We start from the raw sequence: 26,259 nt of genomic DNA on the forward strand, positions 1-26,259 counted from the left end.
CAAATTAGAAGCTTTTCTAAAGAAAAAGGTAAGATATTAAAGTATTTATCTGTCTGTCTGACTGTCTATTCATCCATATTAATGTCTATATATTTCTATTTTTTTTTTCAGTCCCACTCGCAATGTGCATGGGAAATTATTAATTCAAAAGTGAGGGAGGTTCTTCAGAGGCTGGAGAAACGCTCCGTCAGACAGCGTCGTTAAAGACTTTATCATGCATGTATTAATGCTTATATTTAATTGCAAAAAGGTGACATTTTATAAGCTTGATGGATATATGTACAGTGGGTACGGAAAGTATTCAGACCCCCTTAAATTTTTCACTCTTTGTTATATTGCAGCCATTTGCTAAAATCATTTAAGTTAATGAAATGCACATTATTTACAAAATCATGATTTATTGAGTTTATTGCTGTGTGAGATAAGTAGTAGTACAGATTTAGTTTTTCTATTTTTCTAATAAAATTGTAATGAAATGCAAACACTAATACACAGAATGTGAGATTATTATTATTATTATTATTATTATTATTATTTATGTTTTAGTGTTAAAATATGAGTCTTCTATGCTATTGTTAGTATATGATCTTCTGACACATCCATTTGTACTAATACTACCTAATGTTAATGTTCTTGAACAAACATAATAAAGAAAACTAATAAAATCATCATTCTGTTATATATGGTGTTTGAAACTGTATTTTATATTGGTACAACATCTACATCAACAAATCTGATGGTACACTGGGCAACTGTTTGGACAATGCTGCCGTCAACAGGCAACCAGGTGAGACACAAGGACCACAACCAATCTAAAATATCCAGATAGAAATGTGTTACCCATTCTCAATAGGAAAGTGCCCAAGCAACATTGTTTAAAAAAGAAAAAAAAAGGTTGCCCAGCAGAATTGCTCACAAAGTTGCCCCGTGTATCATCAGCCTAAATCTCTTTAAAAATCTAAAGCACATTTTTCATTTGTTAATTTAGGGATATCAAAATATGATTTCCATTCTAAGGCACAAAAGCGGTTTATTATTTTCAAGAAATCATATTGCCTGAAAATTACACCATACAGGCCTGATTGTGAATGATGCTCCTACAATGGCATCTCCTTGCAGGTTTTTACACAAACAACAGACGGCAGCATTTATATACTCTAAAAATAACGGTTGCAAAGCTACTAATATGACTAACACTAGTTTAACAACGTCAGAGTTAACTTTAACCCTCTACCGCATGGTGTAGCCATATGGCAACATACTCTTTGTGTTCATTTCCTTGCCACTGTGTCTTTAAGAGAACATTCTCGTTTTTTTTGTTGGAAAGAGAAGACCTTAGTTTAGCCAATGATGTGCTTTGATTAAGTCACATGACATGCAGTTTTTTTTCTGTGGCGAGATTTCTGACAGACTGCTGTCTCTTGTCGGTAGTTGCTGAAAGCAAACTAAAACGTCAGTAACAAACAAGGACCAGTCCGTGTCACTTCCACAAAAAAATCTAAAACATCACTGTTATGATGTTATGATGACATATTCACCTCTCAAAAAAGTTTTTATAAAATTCGTTTTTGGTAAATCATTCAAATGTATGTGTTGCCAAGTGGCAACACTGTGCAATAGTGGAATGACATTATTACAATAGTTTATGGGTGATGTCCATAGTCTTCCTCTCAAGAGATTGCATAATGCTGAATTTTCATGAACTGCAATGTTTTTGGTTTTATGTCAATGTTTAATGATACATTATATACAGTATTATATTTGTTTTAACTGTATACATTTGCAGTTTAAATAATATTCTTGAAAAATGTAATGAAATTAAAACAAATATAAATCATTGTTCAGCAAAAAAAGAATAGAATAAATAAAAGCACAAGTTCTTGGAAAGTATGTATAAGGTGTCAATTATAAGTAAGTACTGTGTTAAAGCTTATAATAGCACCAATTGAATCAACACAAACAACATTTCTGAGGAAAAATATTAATTATAAGTAAGCTTACACTTATTCTAAGATAGATCCACTATTGTATGCTGTTGCCGTATGGCAACATATCATAAAGTACCTTAAAAAAATATTTTTTTCCACATTTTTTTTACAGCACTTCAAGTTAAGCCATTCTTAGAAAAGAAAAAGATTCAAATATTTTTTTCTATAGGTCTATCATAATGCGTGCGGTTACTAATTAACTTGTAAGGTGAACGCAATTATAAGTACGCACATTTACAGATGACAGAAATAAACTTACTGTAAATTTAATTTCAACGTTGCTCTTTGACGGCATCTCACAGTTTCCGGAAATATAGCCGGACCATATTTGTCAAATTACTGTCCCGCCTACATCATCTTCCTACGCGGAAACGCCGCCGACAGCGTTTACTATTGGTTAAAATTCCGACAGGAACGCGGGATCTGACCAGCCATTGGCTGAGAGAGCTGTCAGTCACAAATAGTATTGCTGCAGTTACAGGAGGGACAGCAAAGGACGTGCAAGAGGAGACCGCTGGAGAGAGAAGAAAGGAGAGGAGAGGGGAGGACAGAGTCCCCGAACCGGCACCGTTTCATACAGAGTTTTATTTATTCAGTATTAAGTTTAAAAAGGGAAGATGGCTCAGACAGACAACAAGAAGTTCTTTGAGAACCTGACGGGCGCTGGGAAAGCCATAGCAGTGCTGACGAGCGGAGGAGATGCGCAAGGTAACGTTACACTGCCATCATTCTGACAGCTCATGGTCATTCGGTTCACATTTCTTATACCTTTAAATCCTTATTATCAGTGTTATATTGGATCCTTGTGTTCAGAATGATCTCTACATAGTTTCACTTTGACATGCGATGTGCATTCTGTTACATTGTACACTATTACCAGCGTTAAATTGGCTGTTCAGTTGCATTGTATAAATGCAAGTTTGTTAGAATCTCCTACTTGGGTTTGCTTCTCGTCAGGATGGATGAAATGGCCCTTGAAGGTCCGAAGGGATGGAAATGTAACCATGAGACGATGACAAAGTCACCGATTTTGCAATGTGATATGTTTGAGCGATCCATGGTTGACGTTTAGGATCAGTGTAGGACTGCTTGCTGTTTAGACTGATTAATATTGGTAGAAATGCAGGTTGAGGTGATGGTGAGGAGATTGAAGGATGAGGCAGCTCTCAGTAAATACATTTGAGCTCATGTCAGATGACAGAAGCTTTAATTTCTATCATAATGTTTTCAGATAGCAGACAGCTTTACTTTACGTATCTGTTGCGTTGGTGTTTAGGTGAATGAATGACATTTAATCAATACATGTCACTGCATTGCGGAATCATGTGACCTTCACGAACAGCACACACGTAGCGTGTCTTCACTGTCTCCATCCAGCCGAAAAGATTATGATTCGTTCTTATGTTTGCTTAACATTAACCGTCATCTGTGTGTTACGTTACCTCATATCAGCGCTTTTCTGTCTGTCAGTCAACGAAACGATGATTTTCATCAACCAGGAAGTCGCTGCGCTTTTCACAGTGGCTTTCTCGTGTTTATGTTTTAAAGCTCATGACTGTTTCTTCATTAAGTGATGTGTTTTGCAAAGAAGAGGTGATTTTAGGGTGTAGGAAGTCTGAAGGATGCGTACGTGAGGAGCCGCTGCGCGAGGGAATTGAGACCAAGAGTTACGTCACAAGAAAATGAGTCATGTGACCAACGCGCACGGCTTTAAACTAATGTCACGTTTTACACAGTGAAATAAAAAACACACCTTCGATGTGAAGTGCAGTTGTTACCTTAAGAGGTTTCTACCTTTTGTGAATCTAGTCAGGCAGATTTAGTCGTATTAATATTGTCTCGAATAAAATATGCTGCACAGTAGCATTCCAGTGATCCTTAAATTACATGATCAAGTGCAAATACAAACAAACAGCCAGCTCTAACCTGTTTTCCCAGTATTTTTCTACAGATATCCTTCTAACGTGATCTGTCTGTTGTTCCTCTGCATGCAGGAATGAATGCTGCTGTTCGGGCTGTGGTCCGAATGGGAATATATGTTGGAGCCAAAGTGTACTTCGTTCATGAGGTCAGTGTCTAGTTCATTTCTGCATAATTCAGATGATTCTGTTCATCAGAATGATATGGCTTTACATGCTGTATACTAATGTGTAAACATTACTAAGACAAATATGTCATTGCTGTATAACATATGGGTGCAATGACTCTCAATGTTGCTCTCACAAATGACCAGTCATTTATTTCCAATATAGAAATGTTTCTACTTAAGAAGCATTATGAATACACACAGGCTTTTTTAGTGAAATAAGTCATGTATTGTAAATAATATTAATCCATTTCAGAGTTGTTGGCATAGCAGAAGTGTTCCCACAGTGGTTTGAATTAAAGCCCCATGTATCTGGCCTCAAATAAACATGTTTTTTTCCATTAGCATCATATAGCATCTTAGCCTTGCTTGAAGAGATGTCTGGCTGTGATAGGCCGAATATCTTCACCCACTCTGCTTTTTTGCAACTGCTGCAGTGAAGAAACCCACACATCCATTTTCTCATGAGTCCACCCTCATTCTTAAAGGTGAAGCGTGTCATTTGACTTGTTAAATAATTTGTTTGTCGCATTTGCAAAAGCAAGCATTTGCTAGTGGTGCAGAAATGACACGCTTCATCTTTTTGTAAACACAAAGCCCTGTCTTTGCCCAGACAGAACATTGACTGCCAATCTCCGTAAGCTGGTTCATATGATTACTTGAATTCATTTCTGGTAACTAAGAGGAATTCATTTCTGGTAACTAAGAGGTCATTCAAGGATAAGAGGTGCGATTTTAAATGCATGTTTGTTAGGCTTGCCGCGATAGACGGTGCTAACGGTGATACCGGTGTTAAGCCGCAACACCGGTTACGTTACTTGCCCACCGCGGCACCGACCCCCACCGTCGTTTTGATTTTTTATAGTAATAAAAATCATTTAGTTCAGTAAAAGAACAGACACTACAATTAAAAACTGAACGCGGCTGCTCAATGCAGCGTGCCGAACGACAGTCGCATCACATGTGCTTGATGATATTTGTCATTTGTTATTTACTTTGATTTATGGAGTAAAGTGGATTTCTTAACCTGAAAATTAAAAGTACTTATGTTAAAATAGCACAGAGCAATAACATATTTTACATCTATTCTAATGCATATCTTTGTAACTTAAATGAAGTTCGCAACGCAGGTTCGGGAGGAGCCTAATCAACCAGTCCTGCCAATCATCGTTTCGACCGTATATAAGCAGCAGTCATTGTTCCGTCAAAGCGAATATTCTTCCGGCATAGTGGCCCCGCCCTATTCCGTGAAACATGTCCCACCCCGACGAGCTTCAGCTGTTCACCTCCGACGAGGAACTTTCCCGTCCTTCGGAGTCTCCTTCCGCCACTCAGCCGAACCCAGCTTCCTCCAATTCAGTTTCTCGTACCGGCCACTCCAGCAAGGAACGAGGTCATCCTTCTCGACGCCCTCCTTCAAGTTCGCCAAGACGCCGCCTCACACCGCGGTCAACCCCGCCTCAAAGCAATGAAAGCGAGGAAAAGAGGGAAGGCCCCCACCCCCACGGTGATAACGGTATTACCGGTGTTGTCACACGTCGATTAACCGGTGGGAAAATTTCCTCACCGTCACAACCCTAATGTTTGTGTGTTGTACAGGGATATCAGGGTATGGTGGATGGAGGCGACAACATCAAGGAGGCGACATGGGAGAGTGTGTCCAGCATGCTGCAAATGGTGAGTGTGATGAGAAGCATACAGCCCCTCAAAGCACTCGAACATACCAATGCTGCTAGTGTCGCAAGATCAATAGCTTTTCCATTTCATGCTTGCGGTGGTTAAGATTTTGTATGCTTGTGTTTCAGGGAGGCACTGTTATCGGCAGCGCACGATGCAAAGATTTCCGCACGCACGAAGGTCGTCTGAAGGCGGCTCATAACCTGGTGCAGAAGGGCATCACTAACCTGTGTGTGGTTGGTGGAGACGGCAGCTTGACCGGGGCCAATCTGTTCAGAGAGGAGTGGAGCGGGCTGCTGGCAGAGCTGGTCCAGCAAGGTATGAGCTGCAGATGACACAATAGAAATAAAATGTATTGAGGGTTATTTTATGTACAAATTTACATGCAAAGCAATTTAGCCGTTTAAAACATTTACTTGAATTTATCAGAATTTTGAAGGTATTGGTCATGAATTTTCTATGATTTCAATTAGGCTTAAATTAGCCAAAAATAAAGATCAAACACAGAAAAGAAAAGAAAAAAGTTTGGCCAGAATCTGATCTAATAGGCTTTTTTGTTGCTGTTTTTTGTCGCAGGTCTGATCGATGAGGAGGCAGCTCAGAAATACTCTGCTCTTCACATTGTGGGCATGGTGGGCTCTATCGACAATGACTTCTGTGGCACCGACATGACAATAGGAACAGACTCAGCCCTCCACAGAATCATCGAGGTGGTGGATGCGATCATGACTACAGCTCAGAGGTACTTCAACAATCCATAACAAAGAATAATTTAAAGGTTACATGAATCTAAAATGACTTTATCTAAAAGCACCAGATGTTTCTTGTGAAAAAGAAATTCCTATTTATTGGCTAATAATTCTACAGTCACCAGAGGACATTTGTGCTGGAGGTGATGGGCAGGCATTGTGGGTAAGATTCTTACATATTATCACCAACTATTTTGGCCTGGATTTGTTCAAAATATATGATTGGCATGGTGTTTGTGTGCTGCATACTGTTAAATAAGACACTGTACTCTATATATCTGTATGCGCTTGTGTATAAAGCTATCTGGCATTGGTGAGTGCCCTGGCATGTGGAGCCGACTGGGTGTTGATTCCTGAAATGCCCCCCGAGGATGGCTGGGAAGAGAAAATGTGTCAAAAACTCTCTGCGGTAAAACAAAAATACATCACTTCTCACTAAACTACATGCAGCACGCTTGATCAACTTCTCATGTTAGTCAGGTGGTCACACTTGTATTACATTCAGTTTATTCTTACAAGTTTTTCACCTGGAAAATTGTAAGCTTGTGGTTGTGCACAGTGTTAGGGAAGCAACTCTGACAAGCTGCACGCTATGATGTCAACTGTATTAACTACAGATAAGCTTCACTTTTTATGAAGTAGAATAATCTATTCACTGAAATGTATACTGTAGCTTTCCATCACAACTTGTTAGAGACATTCTAGAAGTGTGTGATATTTATGATGGATTTATCAGTTGTAAAAATTTGTATGCGAAACACCCGCACTACTAAAATACAAGTCAAGTTAGCAGCATCACTACTCTTCAGCATTGGCTGTACTGTACATACACATTTACAGGTTACGTATTTACCCCATTTATCCACATCTGCATACAAAAAAATAATTTTCCACTAGTCCCAGAATGTAATGTTTATTGGTACATACTCTTCTGTAACATGCTTGTGTTTTTTGTGAAACAAATGTGTTCACTGCCCCAGACGCGATCCAGAGGTTCAAGGTTGAACATAATCATAGTCGCTGAAGGAGCCATTGACAGACATGGAAAAGCTATTACTTCTAGTATAGTCAAGGATGTGAGTACTGAATGTTTTCAAAGGGAGAGAGCAAAAATCTGGAATGGTCCATAACTGGAGTGGCCCACCGCCAATAAGACTCCAAAGAGACTCAAAGACTTGCTGCAAAAACATTCTACAGATTCTACTACATGCCATAAGATGTAAAAGGGTTTTCACACTGACAGCAATTTGCATTGATAACTTGATAAGTCATTCTTTTTCACCGGGAATTGGATACAGCATTTGGATACAGCAGTTCAATAGCAACCAGTAGTACAGAGTCTTGCTGGCCCTGACCGTATGTACATTGACTTGGAAAATTTTAAAATAGTTATAGTGAATTGAAATTACAGTAACTGTATATACGAACAGCGACTTAGTAGACAGTGCAACAACTTGGCAACTTAACCAAAAGTAAAGCAACTTGGTGACTATAAACAACAGTACAGCCACTTGGGGACATGGAACAACATGCAGGAGCAACTTGTAGACACTGGCCAACAGTACAGCAATTTGGCAACCTTGAACAATGGTGTAGTAACTTGGAAACCTTAACCAACTGTATATGGAGAGCGACTTGGAGAAGTTGACCAGCATTATAGCAACCTTGACCAAAAGTTGTAGTGACTTGGTTACTAACAATATTGTTTTTGACCAACAATATAGTGACTTGCCAAAGTCACTATATTGCCAACTTGAGGACATCAAACAACAATATAGTGACTTGTAGACACTGACCAACATTATAGCAACTTGGTGACTTTGACCAACAGTATATGGACAGTGACCTGGAGATCACGACCAACAATACAGCATCGTGGAACCCTTGACGAAAACTATTGTGACTTGGTGACCATGATCAACAGTACAGCAACTTGCTGACCAACTGTATACAGAGAGTGACCTGGAGATGTTGACCAACATTACAGCAACTTATAGGGTATAGGGAATTGGTGACCATGGTCAACAGTACAGTCATTTTTCAGACACATCTTTCGGACTTAAAGACCTTGATTAACAGTAGCCATCTGAGGACACTGAACAACAATATAGTGGCTTGTACATTTTACCAACAGTACAGCAAATTGGCAACACTGACCGAAGAGTATATGGACAGCAACTTGGCGATCTTAACCAGTAGTACAGCAACTTGGCGATCTCAACCAGCAGCACAGAAACTTGGCAAACAATTGAATTGCTGTCAGTGAGAATGCACCGTAACTGGGTCGTATGGTGTAGTGGTTAAATATCCGGATGGGTAACTTTGCTCTCAAGTTGCTTCAGTAGGATTGGTGTTTCAGTACGGAGCCACTTCTGCAGCCTGAATTCCAGCTTTTTGAATCTCTCCCGCTGTTTTGTCTTTGGTTTGTGACGTGTCTCTTACCCTCTTAGAAACGGGCAGGAATGAAAAGGCTGAATATCATAATAGTAGCTGAAGGTGCGATTGATCGTAACAACAAGGCCATTACCTCAGAACATGTAAAGAATGTAAGTACATGAGGTGCATAGAGATCCAGCTCATGCATTGACCCCTGACCTCTGTGAGCTCTGTATGTCCGCCCTCTCTGGCTTTGTCCTGTGTGGTTTGCTTAAACACACACACAGCTCTTTCTGGTAAGGCACTTGTGGTCACCTCTGAACATAACCAGCTACGGCTATCCTCTACTTACTGTATGTTTTGAATGCTACCTTAAGCAGGAGCATGCACATCTTCCAGTGCTTTACAGTTCAGTCTTATGTGTTCTTTCAGAATACTTTCTGTTACAAGACAAATTGGGTAAGCGTCACTATTAGTATTGCTCATACAAAAACCCCTAACTCTAAATTAGGGCTGTGCGATATGGACAAAAAAAAACCTATCGCGATTTCTTTGATCGATTTTAATCACGATTTTGACACACACAGACATGCTTTACAGTCATTAATGCATTCAGTGTGAATTTGAAACATATTTCCAAAAGAAAACCAATTAGAGCTTTATCAAAAAGCTGTACCATGTCTCTAGAACAGACATACGGCAAAATAATCACTAAGTAAAGGTGTAACAAAATGTCTCTAGAATATACATATATGGCAGAAAAAAAGAAAAAAAATCCCGTGTCCAGGGATTTATTTTTTTGCCATGCATTGGTCATAGAGCTCTTTGTGGCGTTGCCTCAGATGTTGAACTAGATTTGTTGCGCCAAGTTCACACGTACTCCGTCTGCAGTACGTATACAGTATGTGTATGCGGTGCAGAGGCAGCACGGACTAGTTTTGCTTTCGCACAGGACGCGTTTGCAGTCCGCTCCTGATCTGCGGCTGTTTACCACAAACACAACATTTATCCATTATTTTGATTTCAAATCCAAACTTTGTTTCTGAAAATGCTTTTTCAGCATTGTGATTCTCTTTTATCACAGTACAGTAATACAATCTTTCATAGACATATTCACGTTTAAACTCAATAAATATAACTTTGTTTAACTACCACCACGAGTGCCATCTATTAGGCTATTGCCTTGTTTATCTAAAAGTGCACTTTTCCTTGTTTTGAATCTAGCCAAAAAGCCACGTGTTGACTGTGAAACGGTAGACTTTAATTATATGCATTTATGGTGTAATTACTAAATTTCCGTGTCAATCCATGTTAATTTTTAACGCGAATAATGCGCTGTCACTTTAATTCAGCGCGTGCAGCACAGCAGAAATAGACTCCTTGCACGTACACCGCTTTTATTATTATTGCAGCTTAGATGTTCAAATAGCTGCAGTACTCCGACTTTGCCACAAGGAACAGTGCGTACGCCTGCTCAGACCCTGACGTGACGGTAAGTACTTTTCCACGTCAAAGACCGTTTTTATACATATAACCGTTGCCGTGGATTTTAGTGTATGCACACTCTAAGATCAAGTCTGTGCGTACGCACATTTTATAAATGAGGCTCCTGGAGCGCACTGCCGGACTGCAATCGCGTGCAGTGTGAACGCTCTGATCCATTAACATGGGCGCGGAAAAAATACGCACCACAGACGGAGTGTGTGAACCTGGCGAATAATAATAATAATAATAATAATAATAATAATAATAATAATAATAATAATAATAATAATAATAATAGTAGCCTAGTAGTAGTAATTATAAAACAATTAGGTTTCCAAAAGTAAGAATAAACTACGAATTCAAGTAAAATTTTCAGTCATCTTATAAAAAGTGAGCCATCCTACTTTTAAAATCACTTGGTATGACAACTAATAAAAAGTTAGTTAATAAAAAACTAATAAAAAAGTTAATAGCATACTGCGGGAGGTCGGGGGCGCGGAAAATCGTGCTATAAAGTGATTTAGAAATCGCACAAGCTCAAATCGCGTTTTTATGACGATTTCGTTTAATTGCACAGCCCTACTCTAAATTTTAAACTTCATTCCATATCTTGTCACTATTTTGTGGTACTGACATGAATGATACCTCAGACGGACACTTACAAAAATCATAGAGAAATAGGCTACATGTACTGTACATATGTGAGGCCCCAGCCTTATCCAGGCACAAAATATCATAGAAAAAAGTGGAAATTGTACATTTGCAAGTTAACACCAGCATCATGGTGGTATGTGTTACACAGGCAAGCACCACTCACATTTACTTTAGGCAATGTAAAAATCTAGATTTAGTTGTGGAAATGGAAACATTTATGATTATTTAGTGTGAGTGGGAGTACATTTCCTCAACCTGAAAAAAGTCTTGCAGGAGTTGAACCGATTACAATGTTTAGCACAGTCTCTGAATGCTAACTAGAGTGTGTGAACCTGGCGTTACGTTTGTATGCCCGCCCGGTCTGTTCTCTTCTCGTGCTCCATTTAGGCGCGTTGCATTCTGATTGGTTCGGATAGCATACTGCGGGAGGTCGGGGGCGCGGAAAATCGTACTATAAAGTGATTTAGAAATCGCGCAAGCTCAAATCGCGTTTTTATGACGATTTCGTTTAATTGCACAGCCCTACTCTAAATTTTAAACTTCATTCCATATCTTGTCACTATTTTGTGGTACTGACATGAATGATACCTCAGACGGACACTTACAAAAATCATAGAGAAATAGGCTACATGTACTGTACATATGTGAGGCCCCAGCCTTATCCAGGCACAAAATATCATAGAAAAAAGTGGAAATTGTACATTTGCAAGTTAACACCAGCATCATGGTGGTATGTGTTACACAGGCAAGCACCACTCACATTTACTTTAGGCAATGTAAAAATCTAGATTTAGTTGTGGAAATGGAAACATTTATGATTATTTAGTGTGAGTGGGAGTACATTTCCTCAACCTGAAAAAAGTCTTGCAGGAGTTGAACCGATTACAATGTTTAGCACAGTCTCTGAATGCTAACTACTAAAAATGGACTCTAATTTAGTGAGTAGCATGGAACGCTGTTCTGATTTCACCAATTAATGCTCGATTTCTTATTCTCTGCATGTGCATTGCAGCTTTCTTTTGAATCTTTATGCTAAATGCATGCATTCTTATAAGATATTCCTCTTTTTTTTTTTTCTTGTACAAAGGTTTATCATTAAATAACCTAATACTGTACAACATTTCAATTTAGTATTACATATGAAGGAATACTTCACCCAGAAATGAAAATTCTGGCATCATTTACTGTGACTCTGTTGTCATTACAAACTCATATGCCTTTCTTTTTTCGATGGGACACAAAAGGGTATATTTTGTAGAATTCTAACACTGTCCTCTTCAATACATTAAAAGTGACCAGGGGCTAACTCTAAGAAATAGGGAGAAAAAAAAAAACACCTATAAAAGTATTGCAGAAGTGAACCATACAACTTGTGCAGTATAGCCCAAATGATACAATAGCTTTGTGTTAGAAACAGACCAAAAATTAAGCAGCTTGGACGTATAAATAACTCTTTTTGTGTTCCAAGTCATAGGTTTCGAAAGATAATGAGTAAATGACAACACAATTTTCAGTTTGGGGTTAACATAATTATTAACATGTTATTTACTGTATGGTTAATGAACAGTATGATTATGGTGATAATTTTTACTTACAATTAAAAAAAAATAAAGGATTTGATTTTTTATTACTTTTTATTATATCTTGCATGATGGACAAGAATGCTTTTTTTTTTTTTTTGGATTCTGGTGAGAAACTCTTAGAGATAAAAACAGGAGGGTTGGGCAGCTTACATTAAGTACATAAACAGATTTGATGTCCGCACACTGCACGTGCTCTGCTGTTTCCACAATGATGAAGCACAAAATAAAGGCTCAAGTGCACTCTGGGGAAATGAAAAAAGGAAAAAAAATAAAAATAATAATAATGCAGGAACAGAAGGACTTAAGCATTTTTCCTAAGTGGTCTTCTGGGGGAATTTTTATTTATTTTCAACATTATGTTTATGGACATCTTCTCTGGCATGCTATCGATCACAAACAACACTAACAGTAGCTGGACCCTTGGATTCAACATGCATAAATTGGTCATAAAATCTGCTTAAACATAACACACAAGCAATACTTCAGATTAAATATATTTACTGAACACAACATGTAGGAGTTCTTAGTGCAGGGGGAACAAAGTTAAGTATGTAATTCCAAGGAGGATTTAAAATGACATTTTCTGTTTACATGGAATACAAACTATTTCTATACATGAAGTGACTAAGTGCACTACAGATTACAGTGCTGTTTTGTGTTTGTTGTCAGGCCAGTCGTATGGGTGTGGAGGCGGTTCTGGCGCTGCTTGAGACCACTGCAAACACGGCAGCCTACGTGGTGTCTCTGTGTGGGAACCAGTCTGTGCGGCTGCCCCTCATGGAGTGTGTGCAGATGGTAAGACTTGGACAGATGCCACGTCGGGTTTAGTGCTGTGATAATCAAGATCCTCACTCATGCAGTTCAGCAGAGGAATGAGAACACAGCATCACTGCTGCACTCATGAATCATTCCGGCATTTGCATCCCTATGAATTTATTTAAGTTTAATATCTAATTACATTTAGTTAATAAAAACTGTGTCTGTACAAAATGATTCACTTTACTTCATTACAGTAATGAAAATTAGATTTTTTAATTTTTTTACACATTACGAAAAATGTGCTTGTTCATCTAAAAATGAACTTTGCAAAATATATATTTTTTCAATGTTGAATTGGATTATGATCCCGATATTGTTTTTAATAAGTCAGTTCAACACCCAAAACAATCATGTATCATAACATTTACAGTATAATGGAAGTGCTTTTGTCTGTCTTGTAGACTCAGGAGGTGCAGAAGGCCATGGATGAGAAAAGATTTGAAGAGGCCGTGAGGCTACGTGGCAGGTGTGTTTCGTATGTTTTGTTTGTAACTTGTGGTGTGGCTAATTATTTTTTGTCGTTTGACTGTAGTTTTTTCCGACTGTGAGTAGCTTGTACACTACTGTTTTTTTTATGTTTTTGAAAGAAGTCTCCTTTGCTCACCAAGGCTGAATTTGATAAAAAAATACAGTAAAAACAGTAATATTGCAGTAAAATTTCAAATAGCTGTTTTCTATGTGAATATATTTTAAAATGTAATTCATTCCTGTGATCAAAGCTGAATTTGCAGCATCATTACTCCAGTCTTCAGTGTCACATGATCCTTCAGAAATCATTCTAATATCCTGATTTGATGCGTAAGAAAATTTCTTATTATATATGTAACAATAGCTATGTTTCCATCCACCTATTTTTATGCGCATTTTGGAATATCGCATTTAAAAAAAAACGGCCAGATGCGCAGAAATTCTAAAAATGCACATAAAAAACGTATGCGCACATTTGAGTAGGATAAACTTTTTATCCGATAAGAAAAAATGCGCATAAACTATGATGGAAACACATTTACCGAATCAATTCCTCCATGCGCTTCGAAAAAGTCATGTGACTTTGCGCTATGAGACGGGATAACTTGACTAGCAGCGGACCGATCTCGTTCACAGCATCTATATGTTGTTTTGGTCGTTCTGAAATGCCTGAGCAAAGTCTGTCGTCAAAGTATTTCTGTATAATTGTCTTACACGACTGCGTTCCCAAACAGCTGGCATCCGCCTCCGAAAGCAATGACCGCATTTATTGTGTTTCGTTTGCTCGCTCTGAGGCGCAAGTAATTTATCATATATGAAAAGTATTATATTCAGTGGCTTCTCCTACTTTTCTTAGTGATATTTATTGCCAGTTTACCAGGAAGTGACGATTTTGTTCTCTTTGACTCGTTGGATGGAAATGGTGCTTTATTCGCAAATGTTTTATGCGATATTCCAGTTTTGCGCATACGTTTAATTCAAATCTTTGGATGGAAGCATAGCTAATGACTTTTTGTAGTCTTTACTGTCATTTTTGATCAATTTAATATATTCTTATAAAAAATAATCTTATGACCGCAAACTTTTAGACGCTAATTTAGTTAGCTATTTAGTTTGAGCATAACTACAAATATAACACTTCTGTCTCATTAGATATAAGAATAACACTTATATGTTTGTGTGTACATGCAGCAGCTTTGAGAACAATCTGAAGACTTACAAACTGCTGGCTCACCGCAAACCAGAGTCTGAGCTTCCACACGTGAGTGTCGGATCCTGAGAGGGATGCTGCGTTTGTTTTACCCTGGTGATCTTTCACTAAACACCTCAATTGACTGACATCAGCATGCTGTTGGACCAGACTTAGCTATTCACAAGCCCTTACTGCATGCTGCGAGACAGAATTCCACCGCTAGCAGATGCTTCCAGAGGAAACCAAGATTAATTAGTCCTGCCACACATCTTGTGGGAATATTTCTGCTTGTGGATAGTTATTTTTAGCTCTATTCTCTAGCTATTATCATCATCTCAATGTCAAATAATCCTTAAAGGGCCTTTAGTTGTGTTAGCTTGCTTTTAAGCTTCAAAACTAACACCAGGAAGCAACACTATAAGTTTCTAGTTAACAATTATCCACCAACAGGCTGTTTTTACTATTGAACATTTAATGCATATGTATGCAAATGACCTCTTTTATGATTGGTTACCCTCCACACCACTTCACATCAGTTGCTAAATAACAGACATTGACGTGTAAACACAGGCCATGTGGTGAAAAATGTATGTTTGCGATGTCAATACCATAGTGTTTTTGTGGTGAATACAAACAGCTTCTGCAGCTTAGATTCTATCAGTCATCTATGTAGAATATAGAATAATTAAATTAGATAATTATAAATGATTAAACTGCATTCCAGAAGTTTCAATAACGAATTTTTCTTCAGGGTTTACACTTTTTATTACCATGAATTATTTTTATGAATTTACATGACTAGTCATTCATGATTATGTTTTGCACATAGAAGTTTCCCAGCGATTTCTACCATATAATATATTTTAGAGCTTGACAAAATTGGGAAAAAAATATTTGTATTGAGCGTTTTTATTATTATTTATTATTTTTTATAATTATTTCTTAAAACTTTTTAAGATTTTCTTATTTCCATGACTTTATCAGTTCTATAACTCACAGTTTCCAATGAATTTACACGACTAGTCATTCATGATTATGCAAATGGAAATCTATCCCTATTAAATATTTTATTTTACTTTATTTTACAGGTTTATAAAATTCTCCTATATCCAGGGTTTCCAAGACCATGAGAACCCTGATTCTCAAATAATTACAGCTAACATATTATTATTATTATTATTAGCTATTTAAGCTTATTTTAAAGTAGTTTTGTCCTATTTTAAATAATTCTAAGCTATCTTTGGGCCCCCTTTGGGCAGCTTGCTGAGGCCCCCAATGAGTCCCGACCCCTAAGTTTGTGAACCACTGATGCATAGTATGCTGCTTTTCTAAAAGCCTTGTGCAGACCAGAAAACAAGAGTCTTGAATGGCACAGCTGCTGCATCACAGTCACCAAAGTCAAACAGCCGCTTGTCCAGAAGTGTTTAGTCAATAATCATTCTCTGATGCTCTGGGCTGTGTGTCGAGTAAACGAAAGACCACATTACCCTGCACCGATGAGAATGGAAAACAGATTGATGAACCAGCCACAGCTGGTTGGAAACATTGTTCAATTCTTAATAGGCATTGAGTGGTCAACACAAAAACACGATGATGATCAAGAAATACCAGGCCTCAAATATACAGACATACCTGCTAGTTATATAAATAAATATGGCCATTTTTAATGTGCTGTACATGTCAGGCCGCATATATCCAGCAGGATTTACAGTAATCCACGAGGACGCTTGCTGTATTTATTATAGACAACCGAACATAAGTGAGTAATATAGCTGAAGGTTTGCTGGATTATGAGAAGTGATTTTAATGTAAATTATTGACATGTTATGTCTTCATCCCCCGTTCAGAGCGATTTTAATGTGGCTGTGTTGAACGTGGGCGCCCCTGCCGCCGGCATGAACGCCGCCGTGCGCTCTGCTGTCAGAGTGGGCATCTCCGAGGGACACAAAATGTTCGCTGTCAGCGACGGATTTGAAGGATTCAGTAAGGGACAGGTAAATATTTATTTCTACATTCCTATATTAATAACCATCCAGCAGGTTTTAAACTCAGCGGCTTATATGGGAGACATTCAAGAACCGCAAATGTGCTTCACATATGAGCAAAATTGTGCCATGCTTGGACGGCAAATAAAAAAAATGTGCATTTACCCCAAATTTACATTAAGTTCAAGTCATTGTTTTTACTGGCCACATATACAAACGTTATTTTGTGTAGCATTACTAGCAGCAGCATCTAGGTTACAGCAGTTACATACTGAATTTTTTAAATGCACGCTCACATCCAGTTGTGCTAATTGTATTGCTTTAGTAATTGCATTAAGAGCAGGAAGTACTCAGCAAATTAACACGTTTAGCTCAAGTAGGTGTTGAAAACGGCACAGGCTGTGGCGTCGCCTCTATCCCTGCTCTGCTGCTCTGATGCAGAACATGACAGGATTAACATAAACTAATTTACCACTGCAGTACCACTCGGGGCTGATTGGGGGCGATATGTAAAATCCATTAGCCGTATGCTAAGAGCTTTCAGAGGAATCAAGATAAACACGGAGCAATTAATTACATTACATGGGCTTGGCCCTTAGATTAAGACATGATCCACTAATTATCTTGTTGAACAAACTCAAGGAGGATTAAAACTCGGTTAGAGAAAGCAATGCCCCATCAAATCCATATGTTTTTATCAATAGCTTCAAAATATATATATATTTTTTTTAAATAATGTTTTTTAATTCTTACTTTCTCTCTGGCCCTGATGCATTGATAGACTTATTGAGTTATTTTTGGCTGAAAGAGTCTCATCATAGCGGAGTTCTCCATTATGATCTCTTTAGCCAGTCTAATCCAATAAGCCAATGAATTTAGAAAGCACATGAGTGGTAATCGCATTTAAACCATGTGGATTTCTATTTGAAAAACTACATAAAAAAAAATTACTGTAAGTCATTATATAGGGCACTTTTGACAAAGAGCAAAATAATGTTGCCTTTAAAGAATAAGTATTTTTAAGTATAGACCCTTGTGACAAAAAACACTTGAGCATAAATTTAAAAAGAGTACAATAATTTAAAAGAATATGCTTAATTTAAAAGCGCAAACTGAATGTAAGGCTTTAGGTTTAATTGCAGGTTAATTGCAATTAAATGAAAATGTAGTTTAAACTATATTAAATGAAATTAGCTAAACTTTAAAATACCTTTTAGATCCACTTTAATAGTACTTAAGTACTTCTTTGTATGTAATTTCATCATTCCCTCTTTTGTCTTTTAAATATGATTAATGTATATTGTCAAATTTACTGACAAGCATTTATGGTAAACTAAAATATACTTCATGCCATTTCTATTGAAACTTGTTTGTCATGTATTTAAATGTATTAGTAATTACACATTTGCAATGATGAAGACAGCAACTATGCAAATATGAACAGTTTTTATATTTTAGATTACAAATGGATTACTTTACATGTGTTTTAGTATGTTAGTCAACACATCAAAATATGTGTACTTCTTCAAAGCACAACGAAATATTAATAAAACAATGATTTAAAATGTACTTTAAAGTAAAACTTTTATTTTCACATTTTTTACAAAGTGCACTTTTTACAATTACGATAAGAAACAGTCATGAAAGTGTACTCTCTTTAAGTACACTTCAGTTTAATTTTATTTCATTCATATTTTATTATCTACAAGTACAGTTTTTAAAAATGTACTTTTTATATTTGAAGTACACTACAAGTGCACATTCAATACAGTTAAGCACACTTCTTTTTCACAGGGGATAACCATGGAAAATTCTGTAATGTTAAATATGAAATGTAAATATAAGATAGATATTTTTGTATTTGTATTTTATATTTTTATTTATGAAGCACATTTCAATACAACCGAGGTTGCCCAAAGTGATGAAATAATAAAATAATGTACACTGTGTGTATAATGATGTGTAATAACTGCATATAAAAGTTCCTAATGTAATAGTAGTGGTATAATAATGTATGAAATATATATGTGTGCTCTTTTTAAGCGTATTTGAGTATTGAGTTGTTAGCTTAGATAACTTATTCTTAGACACGTAAAAAATGTCAAGCTCATTAACTGTTGTTTATTTGATGTGAAATACCATTTGTGTGGAGCGCTGACTTGCTGCCTATCTCAGATTAGTTATTTACAAGGTTTCTGTTCATGCGAGACTGTCTCTTAGAGCAGTGTTTCTCAACCAGGGGTCCGTGGACCCTAGTGGTCCTTGACGTAAGGCCAGGGGGTCCGTATAAAGTATGAATTTTTGTGACATGACATGTTCCCATGAAAGAAAAATCCAATATAGCTGATGATATGGCCAAATACTGGACAAGTCAACTAATTTGAATTATACTTGACTGCATTTGGTCCTCACAAAGATACAAATGATACATAGATGAGTCAATTTTGTTCTGGGGGTCCTTGAGGATGGTTCTGAATTGGACTGGGGTCCGGTACGCCAAAAGGTTGAGATTCACTGTCTTAGAGGACAGCTGCCCATGTAGATATCTAACCTTCTCACTCGCATTTTGAAGTATTAATGTACTCTTAAGAAATTGTTGTTCCAACACATTTCTGATCCACTATGCTTCCCTTCCTCAGATAAGAGAGATCAAATGGGCAGATGTAGGCGGATGGACGGGTCAGGGTGGATCCCTGTTGGGAACTAAACGGTATTTATCTTATATACAAAGGCTATGTTGCAAGTTTATATACAGATTTTAGTAATGCGGATGATTTTGCATGCAATGTGCTATACTTAGTGCAATGTTTTCAAATTTGCAGAACGCTTCCTGCAAAGCACATTGACAAAATTGCAGAACAGATGCGAAAGTATAACATAAATGCACTCTTAGTGATCGGAGGATTTGAGGTATGTCTTCCAGCCTGGGCTTTAGGCATTTTAATGTTTTATCTTGCATTTAGTGTGTCACAAGATGGTCATTTTTATAAATAACTTATGTGCTTCACTGTTGATATTATATATAATATTTTAAAATTATTTTATTTGAAAATAACTTTTGCATTTAAGTAAAATATAACCACATAAATAGGTGACACTTTGCAATAAACTTCCTTAACTACATTAGTCAACATGAACAATGAAAAACTCTTCTACAGCATTAAGCAATCATAATTAATGTTAATTTCAACATGTACTAATACATTTTTAAAACCTTTATTTTTTTAACTTGTATCTGTTAATATCATTTAATGAACCTGAGCTAACATGAACTAAGAGGTGTATTTTAATTAACTAACATTAACAAAGATTCATAAATACTGAAACAAATGTATTGCTCATTGTTAGTTAATGCTAGTTAATTAAGGTTAACTAAGAAAGGTTATTGTAACGTGTTACCCATAGGTATTATAGTCATTATAACATTATTAACAATAAAAACATTATTTGATATTTATATTTTAATTTGTAAACTATATCAATCATTTTGCACCTTGATGTCTGTCCATTTAGTTTTATAAAACAATTGTAATTCTTAATTTAAAAAGTAACTGATACTGTTTTGTTAACTTGCCTGCCCTCTCCATCATGTTTTCCTATGCAGCATCATCTAAAGCTTCATGTGCTCCTGTTCTTTTCATAGTGAACATCCAAAATCATTGAAAAATGGTGCTAATCACCTTCTTAGCAGGCACCGGTTCATCTTTCAGCCGTTTGAATGAACGACGTTAGCATTCACACAGCTGAGATGACAAACGGCGCCATTAAAGACTGAACAATGACCCACAATTCCAGAATAGCTTTGAATGTCATCTCATGCTTTGAGTTCAGGCTCATCTTCTCTCTTTCTATACAGACGTCATCAGGATGTGTGTGTATGTATTTTACGCAAGTGTTTCAATTTGAAGTGTGTGTACGGAGTGGATCCTCTATCTCATGCTCTCCGTAGTGATGGCCTTGGCTTTCCACTCGGTTCCTTCCTCGTCTGTCTCACTCATTCCATCCCCATTCCCAGCACCGGTGGCGGTTCACTAAACCCCCGGCTCTGCCCTGCCCTGCAGGCCTTACTGGGGATCATGGAGTTGTTAGCAGCCCGCGGGACTTATGATGAGTTGTGTGTGCCAATGGTCATGGTGCCGGCCACAGTCTCCAACAATGTGCCCGGCTCAGATCTCAGCATTGGTGCAGACACGGCTCTGAACGCTATCACTGATGTAAGTGAGGCTGGAGGGCACCACCCACCAGCCAATCACATCAGAGGCTCTGTCTTCTCTTTACAAGCCAATCACAGAGGCTCTGCCTTATGTTTACCAGCCAATCATGTCAGACTAGGCTACCAGCAGCAGTGGGTTCCCAAACTTAAAGCTGCGGTCACATTTACCATTGTTCAGGGAATTTTCGCGGACGAAATCCAGTCACAATTGAGAATTTTGCACGAGAGTGAAAGATTGCGCAACAGATTTCATATTCAAGTTCAGATTGGCCAACAGAAAGTTACTTGGTTTGAAAGTGACCGCTGCGTGAACTATACTTCATAAATCGCTACACTATCGGCAAAAAACTATGGATCTTTCTCTGGCTGCAAAATTTCGCCAAAAGTTCACTAATGTGACCGAATCTTTTTCCCAGCAGGCACGCAACGTCATAAGACATTGATATTTGGTTACATTTCGGTTGCGACGGCAGGTGACCAAAATTCTATGCCAATTCAACGTCTAATGTCAATGCTAATTTGATGTCCAATGGCGATGTCAGCTGTCATTGATATTTTTAGTCGTTGATTATTTTTTCAAATTGCCGTCAAATACTGACGTCAACCCGATTTTCGTTCTCAACCAAAATGTAACGTCTGTCCAATGTCAACCTAACATTATAGATAGGCATCCAAGTCACCATAATATAATGCCTAATGAGCTAAATAAATTCAAATGAGCTTTAAGCAAAACAAAACAAAAACATGTGCAACTGCAATGCTCATTCATCATAGTAAAAAGTAAAAAAAAAAGTAAACTGAACATTTATGAACAAAGGATACACATACTGTATGTTGCCTTCAACAACCAACAACATTTTAGGAATTTTAGTAGACATAAGATGTATTTTATTAAGATATGTCCGGGCCAAATTCAGCTTCATTTTCTTTAAGCAAAATATTATTCCTTATTGATTTGGTGGTGAAATATGACCTGGACATGTTCTTTGTAGTTTTGTGAGATTTAGCCTGATATTTCTACATTAAGCATTAATGTTTCGGCTGGTAAATGCAAAGGCGAGCCGTTAGCTGACAGGTAAGTGGAGATGACATAATGGCGGCATGTTTTGAGCTGTGCTTTTTGTTGTGGCTGTCATGTGACTGAGCCTGTGCTGTGTTGTGATCACACTGCATTAACCCGTCATAACAGATCGCTGACCCCGGCTAACGCTGGTGGAACTGGAGTCTGTCTGCATAGTTTCTTTACATCCATGGTTTAAACCAACACAAGCCTTACTAAAGCACAGGCTACTGCCAGTTTTTCATATATATAACATAGTTCACCTAAAACCCTCATGTCCTTACAAATTCAACGTTTTGTTGAACTCAAATACAACATAATAAAGATATATTAGATGTTTAAAAAATATGAATGGAGACTAGGGATATCAAGCTTGAAAAATGCTCCGTAACATAACACCAAAACTGAAATCTTCCCTTCCTTCGCTTCCAAATATCGTTCTCTTATAAACAGGGGTGCACATAAGTTTTTCAGCCTGGTTCTCATATGAGAACCTGGAGATTTGGTTTGGTCCTCACACGACACATGGACATGGTGTGACCCATCAAATATAACTATACAAAATAAATTAATAATAGTGATAATATTATTGCACTTTATTTAGATTTTTTAAAATAAAATAATAAACTAAATAATAAAGTGTGATAATACTACTTTATTTTAAAATAAAAAGGGAGTGTTAAATAAAAATACAATTATTTTATAGTAAACTTAAAAATAAAATGCTAATATTTTTATTATTATTTTAATTTGAACCTTAATTATTATTTTTAATTTGAATTATTTGAATTTTTCATTTTCAAACTTAAAATCAGCAAGCTTTTATTTTGGCGGGTTGCCGGCAAGTAAGAATATGCGCTTCTGGGTTTAGCGCTGCCGATTGTAGACAGTGTTGCCAAGTCCGCAGTTTTCCCGCGGAATTGGGCTACTTTAACACTGTTGCCGCGGGTTGTTTTTCATGTCCGCGGGTTGAAGCGACCCCAATAACGTGATATTTAGCCCCTGGAATGCGAATTTTACTGGAGGATCCCTGTCGAAAAACGTGTATTTTACCCCCCGGAATGCGATTTTTACCGGGGAACCCCTCTCGAAACGTGATTGGGCTAGCTTTGGACTAGTTTTGAGTAGCAATTGGGTGGGTTTTGTTGCGAAAACCTGGCAACCCTGATTGTAGAGCGACAGTGAATGAAATGTCACAGTTTTGCATTGTGCTTTGAAACCGTTAGCGGGTAGCTTAGATTTATGCTTTCAGTTTGAATAGAAATCTTATACAGTACAGTTTGTCGATCTAAAATGGTAATCGTGCATTAACAGCTGTCAACCATGTCGGTACGCAAACGCGCGGTCTGAACTAATTTACACAGCGCATTTCTTATTTTAGTCGCGCATGCGCACCTGCGGACCACTTATGTGCACCCCTGCTTATAAACATTTATGCATAAAGCGTCAGTAGCCAGGTTTCCATCCAAGGTTTTTTGGAAATGCCATTTATCAATACAATTTCTCAAATGTTGACCCATTTAACTTTAGTGCATAAATTCTGTCAGTACTTAAAATGTTGCAAAAACTAGTTTGGAAACACATTTTGTTGAGAAAAATACCATTAACATAAATAAGTGTAATGCTGCTCCCATTAAAGCGCTGTTTTTCTGCAGTGTTCAAAGGTGTGTGAAATCTATTCTATTAATATTGTTAAATTGTATATATTTGTAAGAATGTTACCTCTCAAAAATCATGTATTCTCATTTTTATTTTTTTATTTTGTCTATTTAAAAAAAAAAATTATTACATGCCTTAATTTGAGGTTCATTTTATTTTGTATTATTTTACATTTCCTTATTTAAAAATTTACAAGTATTGTGAAATTAGTAAGCAGTAAAATGCCAATTGCTCTCATTGCTCTCTTCATTTTGCAAAGATTTGGGATGTAAAAGATAAAATAATTTGCGATACACTTGAAATTTTGAAAACTTGAATGTAAACAGCTAAAGGGAAGACTTTTGCGGTAAAACTAATGCAACAATTATTATTATTATTTTTTTTTTTAAGGGATAACATCACACACGCTATTTTACTGGAAAAAGGCCAATTGGATGGAAACAGGAAAAAAAAAATTTGTCGATAATAGAATAGCACAAATAGTGGATGGGAATGTAGCTACAGACGTCATACCATGTTTGAAGATTTTCAGCAAAAAAACTCACTTAAAGCTACTGTGTGAGTTCAGAAGGTTTCAAATATAGTGCGTTATTAATATATAATTCTGGAAAAGATTTATTTTTCACGGGAAAAAAACAACAGTGGTAATGACATGAGGGTAAATAATGACAGAATTTGGGTTAACTGACACATTTAAATACAAATCACAATCACAATTTAGGAAGCAAATAGTATGCAAAACCAGTCGGAATTCAGAATGCTTATGTTCCAATGGCATCATCACTGTCGGTTACAGTACACTACTACAGTACACAGTGTTAATGTGTGGACTGAGTCATCTTGCTGCCTCTGTGTCTGTTATAAGTGTGCAGAATCTCTGCCGTTTCGCTTCAGTGTTTTGCCACGTGACAACCCTGTATGCGTGTGACTGCGAAAGTCAATCCGACCCCATCCGTACCCCCGATCCTCTCCCCCTCGACTCGCAATCAGAAGCCATGGCGGCCATCACACGGTGGGTGTCCCATCAGCAGGGTCCGCTCCTGCACCAGTACTCCCCCTGCTGGTCTAACGTATGCATTGTGCTGTCCCCTGTGGTCCCCTGCTGTGTTGTGCTGACCTGCCAAAGGCCTTAGAGTGTCTGCTGCAGCTGTGTGAGGCTCGGTCCAGCTATGAGGAGTTTTGCATCCCGCTCTGTATGCTGCCTGCAGTCATTAGTAACAATGTGCCCGGCACTGACCTTAGTATCGGGGCAGATACCGCCCTCAATGCCATTGTGGAGGTAAGATGATAAACCTCCTTCCTGTCTGCAAAGGAGTCATTCTTAGGAAACAGCATTATTTCTACCCAGACACATTACTTGAAATTCTATAATTATAATTTGAATTTGTGGCAAGCCTGTTACATTCACATTTTGGCGCTGAATGTTACGGGGTTGAAATGGCAAAATGTTTAATAAAAGTGTTAGCTTGCCGATAGCACATTATGTATAGTCAGTATTCTGTGCTTAATATTAATATTTTTCCCCATAACAGAGTTGAAATATGGAGCTTGACAAGGCCAAAAGACCATTGAAATAATTATAAAAATGATAAGATTACATATTCTTTATTTTACATTATGTGTATAATAATAATTTGTGCATAATTATAATTTGGAAAAAAAAAAAAAACAGGTTATGTGGCAAGCCACACAATATTACGGGGTTGAAATTGCAAAAGGTTTAATAAAAGTGTTAGCTTGCAAATATCCCATTATTTTATGTGCTTAATATTAGTATTCTTGTCCATAACAAGAGTTGAACTCTTAAGACTGACCAAAAGAACATTGAAATACCACTAAAGATTATGCAATTATATCATCTTTATTTTACCTTGTAAATGTTTTATAGCTTTTATTTTTTTTATATAAATATAATTTGAATAGAATTTAATATCCGATTAATATAATTTTAAAAGAATGTGCCAAGCCAATTAGATTCACAATTTGACAAGCTGAAATTGCAAAATGTCTAATGATGATGTTTGCAAATATCACATTTACAGTCAGTATTCTAGTTCTTCATGCTTAATATTAATATTTTTCCCCATAACAGAGTTGAACTTCAGTCTGTCTGACAGCCCCAAAGTATGTATTAATAACACATTGAAATGTAGATAAACCTATCTCTGTTTGAACCACCTAGTTACTTAAAATTATAATGTTATTCACTTAAATGTGATGCCAAACCAATTTTTAAAGGGAAAATATCACAGCAAAAGGTCGTTG

The 26,259-nt window shown here is 37.1% G+C and overlaps 1 protein-coding gene across 1 annotated transcript in view; it reads left to right on the plus strand.

The window, feature by feature from the left end:
- The first annotated feature begins 2,481 nt into the window (after positions 1-2,481).
- Positions 2,482-26,259, plus strand: part of LOC107724229 (ATP-dependent 6-phosphofructokinase, platelet type-like) — a 33,510-nt gene continuing 9,732 nt past the window's right edge. The window contains exons 1-16 of the mRNA XM_016533066.1: positions 2,482-2,696; positions 3,983-4,056; positions 5,674-5,751; positions 5,880-6,069; positions 6,328-6,493; positions 6,619-6,663; positions 6,801-6,909; positions 7,481-7,576; positions 8,951-9,046; positions 13,268-13,393; positions 13,819-13,883; positions 15,077-15,146; positions 16,925-17,071; positions 19,702-19,772; positions 19,885-19,972; positions 21,124-21,276. Coding sequence (XP_016388552.1) covers positions 2,606-2,696; positions 3,983-4,056; positions 5,674-5,751; positions 5,880-6,069; positions 6,328-6,493; positions 6,619-6,663; positions 6,801-6,909; positions 7,481-7,576; positions 8,951-9,046; positions 13,268-13,393; positions 13,819-13,883; positions 15,077-15,146; positions 16,925-17,071; positions 19,702-19,772; positions 19,885-19,972; positions 21,124-21,276 — 1,665 coding nt within the window. The 5' untranslated portion in view covers positions 2,482-2,605. The remainder of the gene's footprint in view (positions 2,697-3,982; positions 4,057-5,673; positions 5,752-5,879; positions 6,070-6,327; positions 6,494-6,618; positions 6,664-6,800; positions 6,910-7,480; positions 7,577-8,950; positions 9,047-13,267; positions 13,394-13,818; positions 13,884-15,076; positions 15,147-16,924; positions 17,072-19,701; positions 19,773-19,884; positions 19,973-21,123; positions 21,277-26,259) is intronic.

The sequence above is a fragment of the Sinocyclocheilus rhinocerous genome, unplaced genomic scaffold, assembly GCF_001515625.1.
Source record: "Sinocyclocheilus rhinocerous isolate Xijiao unplaced genomic scaffold, SAMN03320098_v1.1 scaffold2620, whole genome shotgun sequence".
Classification (NCBI taxonomy): Eukaryota; Metazoa; Chordata; class Actinopteri; order Cypriniformes; family Cyprinidae; genus Sinocyclocheilus; species Sinocyclocheilus rhinocerous.